The 13,019-nt window shown below is 39.8% G+C and overlaps 1 protein-coding gene across 1 annotated transcript in view; it reads right to left on the reverse strand.

Annotated features, from left to right (window-relative positions):
* Nucleotides 1–4,541: 4,541 nt before the first annotated feature.
* Nucleotides 4,542–13,019, reverse strand: part of LOC136874888 (insulin-like growth factor-binding protein complex acid labile subunit) — a 60,039-nt gene continuing 51,561 nt past the window's right edge. The window contains exon 4 of the mRNA XM_067148593.2: nt 4,542–6,912. Coding sequence (XP_067004694.2) covers nt 5,098–6,900 — 1,803 coding nt within the window. The 5' untranslated portion in view covers nt 6,901–6,912 and the 3' untranslated portion in view covers nt 4,542–5,097. The remainder of the gene's footprint in view (nt 6,913–13,019) is intronic.

A 13,019-nucleotide genomic window follows, 5' to 3' on the forward strand; every position in this document is an offset into this window, starting at 1 on the left:
TTGATCAAATGGCCAAGAGACGTGAAAATCCGCAGTTTATAAACCCTCGGGGAAGTTTCGAGATCTTTCATGAATAATCAAGCCACACCCTCTCAATTTTATTGGACCATACAAAATTTACACTCAAAGTCGAAGAAGAAATCCAGGATTGGTCGGAAATGAATTAAAAAATTAGCGATTGGCTGGTTCAAAACCAGCCGAAAAGAAAAAAAAATAAATATTGCCAACCCACAAATGAATGAACGAAATTTAGTAAAGAAAAAACGTATGAATACAAAATTTCTTCAAAAATGTTCCTTCACTTCGCACCAGGGTGCATGATGATAGTTTTTTAGCAGTGACATCTATGAGAGAATGTCCACACTTCTTGATCAATGGAAAACAAAACAAGTTGAAATTCACACAGTCCTGGAAACTTCACAATCACAAAATTAAGGTAGTGACATCTTCTGAGTAAAAGTTTAAGGAGCTTTAGTTCCAAGTTCAGTGTTTCTCCTGTAGAGGAGTTGTAATTGGCGCAAGGTTTAAATGTACGGCGTAGATGTGTACCTCCCGGTACAATAATATTTGAAATGTGTAATGTTGGAAAGTGTCAAGGATTACCTCTTCAATTTGGCATGAATACCAGTAGGATGCAGTGCTAAAACCGGATGGGGCGAGGCTCCTCGTTAGGTTTAGCAAACTACAAGTCTGAGATGAGTAACCATTAATATAAATTTGTAAATTGCTAACGTTAGCGGGAGGAAATCATATTCTTTCATTATGGTAACTTGATTGTGAAACGAGCCGCTTCCTGCTCGTATAAATTCAGAGACAGATAGACAAAGGGACAAATTAATATGTGCATAATTAGATCAAGCACTCATCATAATTTTGATTACTTAATAGAGTAGATTAGGGTTGATTTGCCTGTTCAAGTGCTTGAAATCTTTGTAATTATACAACAGCACGTTTCACGTAAAGATAAGATTAATATTCATTTTAGACGTGCTCAAATGTGTTTTTCAGTTATCGGAAACGTTATAGATATTACGGCATGTTGTAAGATTACCCAGAGGCAGAGGGTTGCCAAGTGAATTTAAATGCTGGGGGACGGAAGGAAGTCCATTGAATTGTCTGTAAATATCGATGATTATTTGTGCCGTGATGTTTCGCCAGGGGACAAAAATATAATACTCAGTAGAAGTATCGGAGTGATAAATGAACATGGGCAATGTGTAAATGCGTGTTTAAAAATAATGCTTTGTGAATAATGGCACGGGCCTAGTTTGATAGAATGATTCCAAGTTAAAGTAATTTAAATGTGGAGATAACATGTGGCATGGAGGACTTTAATTCGGGCAGTAAATTTGATTTTTACATTAATTGTTGATTTAACGGTTTTTTATGGATTCCATAATAATCATAAATATTTGTTTAAAAGCGATAGAGGCACTTGTATTTGATGGTCACGCTATGCTGAAATCCCAGATTGGTTTGAGCCAAATTTTGATGTTGGAATTCGTGCGGGACAAAAATCCGGCATGGGATGAAATTGAGTTGTACTGATGTTGATGAAGAAATAGATGGATCTTGGGGCCTACGTCGATATAATATGCCGATTCCGGTGTTATGAATGGCATGGGTGTCCACTCACCGAAGATTAATTAGTGAATTAAATGTTTCGAAGAGTTCCAGTGGAATAAATGAACTTCAAAATGAAAAGAAAGGAATAATTTAACACTTGCAAAGGTTGGATGTATTTGATCAACTGCGAGGTGCTATGGGATTTGAGATTTGTCTTGGGAGGACTTTGTGTTTCCATAAATTAACGGCAGTACGAAAATAATGTTGCGGGTTCGAATACCGTTATTTTGTCCCGACCGATGTGAACTCAGAACTTGATGGTTCATAATGGGAGTTAACATACGTGACTGAATTCTAAAGATTGAAAATTAAAATATAATTTTTTATAATAATAATAATAATAATAATAATAATAATAATAATAATAATAATAATCCAAGTAAATCATGTCTTAATTGATTGATTCATTAATTGCCAAAGTAGACCAGAATTGTAAAGGGTTATGCATTAAACATAATAATAGTTAAGTGCCGTGCAACAATTGAAAGTAAAATATGAAATTTTCAAACTAATAATAATAATTTGAAGAAGAATAAGAATAATTTATTATATTATCTCTGAGAATAATAATGATAATGGTGAAAAATTGAAATTGAAATATTACATTAATGATGATTACGTGTTACGATAACCATGATCTCCACTAATAATAATAATAATAATAATAATAAGAAGAAGAAGAATAATAATAATAATAAAAATAGACTATTTTTATTATTATTTCGGATGTTGAATGATACTAGGGAAGTCAGCTGCCGAAATAACGTAATAATGTCAAGTTGTTTAACTAATAAGTTAAGTTGATATTTGTAATATGATGGCAAATCCCTACATTTGGTCCATTAGGTTAGAGTCTCTTTGTCGTTTCCTTCAGTTACCGATAGCATATCTTGGTTGGGAACCCGGGGAGAGTTTTGTATTATCCCGCCTTGGTCTCATCTCAATAAAAGTGGAGGCGATGACATGATTAATGTGATTGCGCTCGCTTGGACAACAGGTAATTGGTCCATGACCATAAATGGTCATTGTGTTCATGAGGGTCGAATTGTAATCCTCAGAAATCAACGGTTCCACCACCCAAGTGGATGGGTGGTCAAAAGTGTAAAATATTATGTGAAATTTTCAGGAATGATTTGCCAAATTACCGGCAAAATAAGGGTCAACGGATTTTGTTGTGTGTTATATTTCTATCTTAAATAAAATTCTCCTTTAGCATTTTCAAGGAAAACAGTTCCAGGTTCTTGTTCTTGTAGCATAGTAAACCCTTGGTGACCGTTTAAATATCCGTCCCCATTCCTAGGACGGAGCCTTCCAATTTTCCCCTTTGATCTGATTTAACACGACGGTCGAATTGTAACCCTCAGAAATCAACGGTTCCACCACCCAAGTGGATGGGTGTTCAAAAGTGTAAAATATTATGTGAAATTTTCAGGAATGATTTGCCAAATTACCGGTAAAATAAGGGTCAACGGATTTTGTTGTGTGTTATATTCCTAGGACGGAGCCTTCCATTTTTTTCCCTTTGATCTGATTTAATATATTTTTGTGTGTTTTTACGATGAGCCTTAAAGTTAATGATTAGGGTGTCCCGTTCAACCCTGTAGTACTGATTGGATGGCGCCCATACATTTAATTGGAGATCTTATATCTTCATATTTTTTTTATTGTTTATCAGTTGCGATAGATTCGGACCGTAACAACCCCTGAGATAAACGCTGATTGGGACTCAGGCTTTGAGCGGGTACAGTATATCGGGTGAAATCAGAGCGGTATGTTGTTGTATGCTAGCCTTTATATCAGGCAGAGACCGGATATGTCCCTCATAGACACGATACTTCAAATATCACATGAATTTAGATCGGGGGATATTGAAGGTAACGCACCTGGAAAATCCCCAGAGATGATGTGCCCGTTACTGAAGGTTTCTCGCAGTAAATCCTTCACCTGGTAAACGCCACGTGATGTTTCCCATCTTGCATGAAAATAACGGTCTGGTCAAAGTTGCGTTCTTGTAAAGCTGGAATCGCATGTTGCACAAGGAGGTTCCTATAATGTGCAGATGTCACTGTCAGCTAAGAGGCCAAACAAAAAAACGAACAAAGAATGAAGGAGCTTTTAAAAACAGATCGAACAATCACGTAAGCTGAATGCAATGGCTATTCCCGCAACAACCAAAGAAATGGAAATGGCAAAGCAATTCCACTGGAAGAACATCCTGACGTTAGAGTTACGGAAAATTGCACGCCCTGACTGCTTGCTGTGCCATATTTTGCGCCTGTTGGAAGGACTTGAAACAAATAATTTTTGTGGCACACTGTGCATTGCTTAGTTACGAAATTACAGACTCCCACGATCATTACAGCCCGTGCTGTGCTGGGCTGAACACCGTCAGTTTAATTGTGGACACCGGGTACTTCCTTTTCTTTGCAAACCTAATAACACCGGAGACCAAAGAGATAAGTGGCTGATAAAGACAGGTCGGATAGTAAATATTTAAAGGAGGTATCTGGTATAAGTAAGTGGAAGTAATCCCAGACTAAACTGGAACTCCATGCTCACCAATCCACGCTGAAATGTTGTGAGACTCCGAGCGAAGAGGAACAAGAGTTCTCCTCTCCACTTTGTTCGTATTCAACTGCCGAGATTTGAATTTAGGATGCTAAAGGTCGATGATAATATTCCTGAGCGCAGAAAGGACTTTGCGCAAAATATTCTATGTTCTTAAATGGAATCACAAAGTGATTAATTCTACACTAATAATTTGTAAAATTAAAACCATCTTTTCATTTAGAAAACAAGGCACACTGTTTAATTAACAACTTTTATGAATAAATACGCACAATAAAACACAAACAGAACAAAACATTAATTTAGAGACACTTAACTAGGGAGCACTGGAAACAAGTGATAACAACTTTGACTCTCAATTCGGTCACTGGTGCCATTTCCAGAAGTGGTATTATTTTTAGTAATTTCAAAGCTTTGGCTAATGAACATCAACATAATGTGACCCTCTCAGAATTGAGCTCTGTCTGTTCCAAATAAAGATCACTTTGGAAATACTCAATTGCGACGAGAGAAAGAAGGGTTTAATTTTGTTTACATTTCTGATATTACTCTACGATGATTAAATACAAAAACTCCCGATTGCAACAATGCTTTCAACATTCACAGTAGGAAAACCGTCAACTTTAAGAAGACGGATGAAAATATCATATCAGTGAATTTCCCCTTCAGGACGCTGAGCGACTGCTCGATAGATCGGTTGCACAACCAGTAGTAAGATATAGGGTATGTGAATTTCCTCATCTTCAAAACTCAAAGGATCACGGACGGTTCTATGTCTACGACCAGGAAGCTAGTTCGGAGTTCACGTTTCCGATTTGTTACATTGCTGATAAGCAAGTAAATTTCATCCTGTATGACACAAGAAATGTTTCTTCTTGACTTCGTCGATAAATTAGTGAATGCTTACGGAGTGTCCAATAAGGGTTTCTTCATACCACATTCTTTATAGACAGCTTTCTGCCTCATGTACCAGATTGCGGCCATCATAAGTATAGATACAAGTACCACGTTCACGACAGATACAGCTATAATGAGCATTGTCATTATTCCCCCGCCTGATTGTGGAATCCATCTCGATGATGGTGTTTCTTGAAATATTTCCTGAACCTGCGCTGCTGATTGGGCATGATCCCTCTCAGTTCGAATTCTGCTATCTCTCGGAATTTCATATGCATTGACCTCGTAGTCAAACACATCAGTACACGGAACATTACTTATATCTCGTAGGTGTAATGTCGTCTGTGAACAGGTGGGATTTCCAACTGCATTTATGAATATTAGATCTTTCATTCCTGAGAACATCTTGTCTGTAAACGCTGAGAAGTTGCAGTTTCCTATGTCTATGTAAATCAATGATTTGCTATAAAGAAAAACTTCATTGGGCTCTGGTTGCAGCTCCATATTGTTCGCTAGATACAGGTTCTCCAGAAACGGATTACATTCAAACGTCATCGGGTCCAGGTACTGAATTTGGTTATCAGAGAGGTCCAGTTCAAGAAGGAACGGCAGGAAGCAGAACGCACTGGGGTGAATGACGGATATGCTACGATTAGATAGGTCCAGTCTTCTCACCTTCTCCCATTTAGACTCGGAGAAAAAATATTCTGAGATGAAATTAATACTAACATATTTGTTACTTAGAACTTCACTTGTCGCATTGGATGAACAACTAGCACTCTGTATATGCATAAGATTTTCTGCTATTTGTGAACAAATTGTGTTTCCAGAAGCATCAACATATTTCAGATCCTTCAGTGAGGACAACATTTCCTCTGCGTAAGAAGTAAATCCACAGTTACTGATATACAGGTTCCGTATGGAGTTGCTGTATAGGAAAGTTCTATGAGGTCCAAACCCAAGACGAGGATTGTTTGAAAGTGTAAGATTTTCTAGATAAGGAATGCAGTGGAAAGTGTCCGGACTAAGGTATTGGAGATCATTACTCGATAAGTCCAAACTACGGAGGGAGTTTAAGCCGCAGAATGCCGAAGAATGTACATATATTATATTTAGTCCGGACATTTGAAGAACTTGCAAATGACTGAAGTTCTTGTTGTCCAAAAATCTCTCTGGAACTACTGTCGAAGAAAAGTTTTGTATCTTAAGATATGATATGTTATCTGGGTCAGTAACCAAATCCCTATGGTACTTTTCAGTTGAGGGACTGTGAATAAACTTGTCTCCACACTGCATTGTCCTCACACCCCATTCGCTCCTTCTGGAAGGCAGACAGGCCAGATTATCAGAAGCAACGACAAGCTTGAGTTTCTTCAACGCTGTAAAGGTGGTCGGAGAAAATGATTCAAATCCACAATTCTTGATATCGAGATAACTTATAGAATCACTGCGCAAGAATACTCCCTGTGATTTAGGTCCCAGGTTTACGTTATTGGATAGGGAGAGCACCTTCAAGTTCGGAGTGCACTGGAATGTTTCAAGATCGATGTGCTGGATGTCATTATCTGACAAATCTAGCATGCGTAGTAATGGTAGACCACAAAACGCACGAGGATGGATGTAGGAGGTTGAGCAGTTAGATAATATGAGATGAGTAATCTGGCTGTAGCGGGAGAATTTCTCCTCAGGGATGTACTCCAGGTGGAGCCCATGATTGTCGAGTACTCTGGTTGTCGGTAGTTTGGACAGCCCCGCCGCGTGGACCGTACAGATGATCAGCAGCAGAGCCACCCAGAACGTAGATATCATGCCGTTGCAGACCTAAAACACGATGGAGGGACTAAGTGAATAACATCACAATAATAATAATAATAATAATAATAATAATAATAATAAACAGTACATAATATGAAAACACATTAAAGTAAAAAGTAAGTTATATATAATAAACCATAATGAATGAAGTTGCATTGATTTGTCAATAAAAATAAACTTAATAGCACACGGAATGAAATAACAAAAAAGAAAAACAGAATTTCTCTATTTACACTCAACTTAATCCGTCTAAGTACCGCTACCAACATTTATATTTAAATATTGATTCATATTTATTTATTTATTTATTTATTTATTTATTTATTTATTTATTTATTTATTTATTTATTTATTTATTTATTTATTTATTTATTTATTGAATCAAAAACATGTAAATCAATAAATCAAATAAATAAATAACTAAATAATTGTATAGATAAAGGAATGAAACAAACACATAAGTAGTTAAATAAAGGAATGAATATGTAGCAAATAAAAATGATTAAATAATTAAAACAGAACTGCTATGATACATAACGAAGTACATACACAATTAAATGAATGAAAAAGAATAAATGAATGAATAATGGGACAAAACAAACAAATATGAACAAATATATAATTTACTAAATAATGAAATTAATAAGTAAAAAACATATCAGCTAGGTCTACCAACCAACATTTCCAGTAATCTCAAACTACACACCTTCACTGATACATTGCAATATGCTGCGGACAAACGTTCGTTTGTTATGCTTTTAGTTTATTGTCTTGAGGAAATTTTTTTTACAGGAAATTAGACTTATTTAATACCCCATGTATTTTTTAATTTGCTGTTTGTATTACCGACATTCAGAGCCCAGCGGGGTGGCGATATTTCTGTGTAGCCGAGCTCGGCATTTGGGGGACACGTGGGTTCAAACCCCACCGTCACCTGTCCTGAGGTTACCTATTTCCGTACGAAGCAAATGCTTACATACTTAAGGCCATGGCCGTTTTCTTCCTAGTCCTAGCCTTTTCCTACAAAAGCCACTAGCAGGAAACAAGAACATTTTTGTCGAGTATCCTGTCTGTCTGTCTGTCTGTCTGTCTGTCTGTCTGTCTGTCTGTCTGTCTGTCTGTCTGTCTGTGTAGTCTTCCACTCGAAGGGTAGTTGCATGCTGAAACAGCACCACCAGTTTATGCGTTTACAAGAAAACCGCAAAACCGTAACCCAAACCGCGCAACAATTTGCTCGGTTTTAAAAAAATGGTTTGTAGCTTTAGAGTTATTGTTGGGTTTGTAATTAGAAGTCGTAGTTTTTGATTATTTTTGTTCGCGTGGAACTTTGTCCTAGTGTTAGTCCAGATTGTACACTGACTGACAGTGACAATGCAACACCAAGGAGGAGTGGTTCGAAAGGGATGAAAGTTGGGGAAAAAAACAGAGACGGCACGGACGAATAATTGATGTTTATTTCAAACCGATATGCAGGTTACACAATGCGCACGGCATCGACTCAGTAGGATGTAGGACCACCGCGAGCGGCGATGCACGCAGAAACACGTCGAGGTACAGAGTCAATAAGAGTGCGGATTGTGTCCTGAGGGATGGTTCTCCATTCTCTGTCAACCATTTGCCACAGTTGGTCGTCCGTACGAGGCTGGGGCAGAGTTTGCAAACGGCGTCCAATGAGATCCCACACGTGTTCGATTGGTGAGATATCCGGAGAGTACGCTGGCCACGGAAGCATCTCTACACCTCGTAGAGCCTGTTGGGAGATGCGAGCAGTGTGTGGGCGGGCATTATCCTGCTGAAACAGAGCATTGGGCAGCCCCTGAAGGTACGGGAGTGCCACCGGCCGCAGCACATGCTGCACGTAGCGGTGGGCATTTAACGTGCCTCGAATACGCACTAGAGGTGACGTGGAATCATACGCAATAGCGCCCCAAACCATGATGCCGCGTTGTCTAGCGGTAGGGCGCTCCACAGTTACTGCCGGATTTGACCTTTCTCCACGCCGACGCCACACTCGTCTGCGGTGACTATCACTGACAGAACAGAAGCGTGACTCATCGGAGAACACGACGTTCCGCCATTCCCTCATCCAAGTCGCTCTAGCCCGGCACCATGCCAGGCGTGCACGTCTATGCTGTGGAGTCAATGGTAGTCTTCTGAGCGGACACCGGGAGTGCAGGCCTCCTTCAACCAATCGACGGGAAATTGTTCTGGTCGATATTGGAACAGCCAGGGTGTCTTGCACATGCTGAAGAATGGCGGTTGACGTGGCGTGCGGGGCTGCCACCGCTTGGCGGCGGATGCGCCGATCCTCGCGTGCTGACGTCACTCGGGCTGCGCCTGGACCCCTCGCACGTGACACATGTCCCTGCGCCAACCATCTTCGCCACAGGCGCTGCACCGTGGACACATCCCTATGGGTATCGGCTGCGATTTGACGAAGCGACCAACCTGCCCTTCTCAGCCCGATCACCATACCCCTCGTAAAGTCATCTGTCTGCTGGAAATGCCTCCGTTGACGGCGGCCTGGCATTCTTAGCTATACACGTGTCCTGTGGCACACGACAACACGTTCTACAATGACTGTCGGCTGAGAAATCACGGTACGAAGTGGGCCATTCGCCAACGCCGTGTCCCATTTATCGTTCGCTACGTGCGCAGCACAGCGGCGCATTTCACATCATGAGCATACCTCAGTGACGTCAGTCTACCCTGCAATTGGCATAAAGTTCTGACCACTGCTTCTTGGTGTTGCATTTGCTCTGTCAGTCAGTGTAATTGATCCTTTCAGATAATAAAAATAAGCGATAACTGTATATATTTATGTCGCGCTATAGATTCCAAATGTCACTTGGACTGTCACCAATCAGCCTAGCGAAACCGAAATATTAGAATTCCATACTAATATCGGTATTTTGGACATTTCTTTTCTCACTCCTTATGATCCGCATGTCAAAGGAAGCTCAACTTGGACTTAAAAGGCATCAAGACTGTCTCATTTTATCTCAGTGACCTTGAAAAGTATGGATTCGACACTACTATTGGTCGTTTCCGGTGACTTTTACATGTCACTCCTTCCCAACCTCCAATCGTAGATGACAGCTGTTGGTGGAGCTGTAGAGGATTAAATCAGCCTTCGGGCTGAATACCCAACATACATCTCATCCCCAGCGCCACAACACTGATGGAGTGGACTTGGACTTAAATGTCATCCGGAGTGTCACTATTCGTCTCAGGGATCCAGAAAATTATGGCTTTAATACTAATTTCGATAATTATTATATATCACTCCCACCCTACTACAACCGTAGGGGAGCTAGATGTGCCTTACTCCCACGGTGTTTCTCTACAGATAGTAATATCACATGTGTACCAAGTTTGGTTGAAATTGCAGGTTTGTCTCCAGTCACCGTCAGTTTTAATCGCGTAGCTTCGCCGATATCATTACGTAAAGATATTGCTCGGTAACTCTGTGCAATCCGCTAAGTACAGAATGTATTGCGGGCTAGGGTAAGCCTTCGCTTGGAGTATCATTTAATGATTTTTATGATTACTCAAAGGTGACTAAATTTTAGAAAACTATCAATGCTTGATGATTCACCGGTAGGTGATTCCGGAGAGAATACAATAAAAATGAAGCAGTTCGGTGCAGTAGGACGAACGGGTTGGATAAAGCTGTCTTTAGTAAACTTTATACATGCGAATAAGCCCATTAAGGCCGGCCGCAAAATGAGACGCAGGTCCGTGAGGTAACGCAGGGTGACTCACGTCGAATTCTTCACGGCAGAGTGAGTCATGGCGACAATCGTCGCAAGTTGGATCGCAGTTTCAGTACACAGTTTGTGACCTATCTGTGTCGGGGTGACGTAAAGCAACTTGCAAAAAAGAAAAAATAATAATACTCATAATTACTACCTTCTCTCATATCCCCTCGTCATGACTTCGTCACATTATTTGTTACTTGTTTTTCTCACTAAAATGCACTTTTTCTGTATGGAAATAAGTTGTTTTCAATTTGTATATCTCAGTTTAGCCATTACAGATAATTTGTATTTGTCTCATGAGTTTATTTTTGGAATTTCTCATTTCAAAACAATTATTTTTTTATTCATCAATAGATAAAACATTTAACTGCAATAAATTGGAATTCTGTTGCTTTATATTGTATATTAATTGTTCCTCAAAACACAGTATATAGTTTATGGTGGTTTAGATAAAAATACGTTTAATATGATATTTCCAAAAGAAATAATATGAACAACCAAAATCACAAATGCACGCCTCTACGTACTTTGCGTAGTCTAAGGCCGGCCGCAAAATGAGACGCAGGTCCGTGAGGTGACGCAGGGTGACTCACGGTGAGTTTCTGCGAACCACAGAAGTGACTGGACCAGGGTGACGTGACGCAGTTGCTGCGCGTGGTGACCCTGCGGACCGCAGTCTCTCTTCCGCAGTTTCCTGGAAGACTCACGGCTACGATAGTGGGGTTCGAACCGCGTGCATTTGACTTCCTCTGCGCCCACATTTCTTTCATTCTTTTACTGTGGGCTTCCTTTCCGTCTTCAGACCAGGTTGTTCCTGTATTCTTCTTTGGTCTTTCCTCTTGGTCAACTTACCATTTATGAATTTTGGATCTGAAGATTACCCTGTTTCGGAGATCTGCTGGTGTAATTCCTGCCTGTTTCAAATCGGTTTTAATTTCGCCAGTCCATTTCATTGTGTCTCTTTTAGACTTACCCTATATTCATAGAATTCAACTATTTGCTTGGTAAGCCTGTCTGGATGCATTCTTTTAATATGACCATAGAATCTTAGCCTGCGTTTTCTGATATCGCTGTGAATATTTGTGTATTGTTTGATTTGCTGTCTGCCTCTAAGTTGGTACTGTCCGTTGGTAAGTTTCTGGCCTAGAATTTTTCTTATGATTTTGCGTTTTCAATGTCTCCTTTCCTGTTCAAAATTAGCGTCTCTCATTCATAAAGACATTCTGGTTTACTGACCGTATTGTAGTGACTCAGTTTTTTATGCTTGGACATACATGTTTTGGTATAGATATTTTGGGTTAGTTGATGTGCAGTTTCCATCTTTTGGCCTCTAATATCATTGGCTTTTGCTTCGAGTCCCTTTTCCTGAATTGTTTCACCAAGGTACTTAAATCATGATACTCGTTTAGTTTTGCCGTATCTTGATTTCATGGATTTTGGTGCATTGTTGCAGATCATGTATTCTGTCTTTTCAAAATATATCTGAAAATATTATTATTATTATTAATAATAATAATGTTATTTGCTTTACGTCCCACTAACTACTTTTGAAGGTCTTCGGAGACGCCGAGGAGCCGGAATTTAGTCCCGCAGGAGTTCTTTTACGTGCCAGTAAATCTACCGACACGGGGCTGTCGTATTTGAGCACCTTCAAATACCACCGGACTGAGCCAGGATCGAACCTGCCAAGTTGGGGTTAAAAGGCCAACGCCTTAACCGTCTGAGCCACTCAGCCCGGTATTATTATTATTATTATTATTATTATTATTATTATTATTATTATTATTATTATTATTATTATTATTATTATTATTACACAGTGAGGTTTGAGGGGAGAGGAAGGGCAGAAGTGGCGTTTAAATGTCAGGTGCAATAGTGTTACCCGGTATACCGCAGATGCAAAACCAAAAGTTCGTATCGTACAACTGGCATCTCCTCTGAGTGGGCATAGTGCAATACAGCACTACCTGTCGTACGAGCCAACTGAAAGAAGGAGCAGCGGCTCTCAACTTGAGAGTGTGGTTTGGCTGCCGCGGTTCCCCTAGCTGAATCTGGTATTGATTCCTCTTACTTGTATCAGGCTTATCATTTTTATCTTTCCTATCCGCCATCCCCATCTCAACGTTTGTTCTCTTCCAACCCTAACAGTATTAGGTTGTCGACACCTCTTTTTACGCCCTTCGTGGCCTTTCTTTTCCGATACCTCCATTCTTCGAAGTGTCGGGCCTCTTCCATTTTCCTTTTGTTTAATGTGAATATTATTTGCTTTACGCCCCATTAACTACTTTTACGGTTTTCGGAGACGATGAGGTGCTGGAATTTAGTGCCGTAGGAGTTCTTTTACATGCCAGT

Source organism: Anabrus simplex, chromosome 5 (assembly GCF_040414725.1).
Source record: "Anabrus simplex isolate iqAnaSimp1 chromosome 5, ASM4041472v1, whole genome shotgun sequence".
Classification (NCBI taxonomy): domain Eukaryota; kingdom Metazoa; phylum Arthropoda; class Insecta; order Orthoptera; family Tettigoniidae; genus Anabrus; species Anabrus simplex.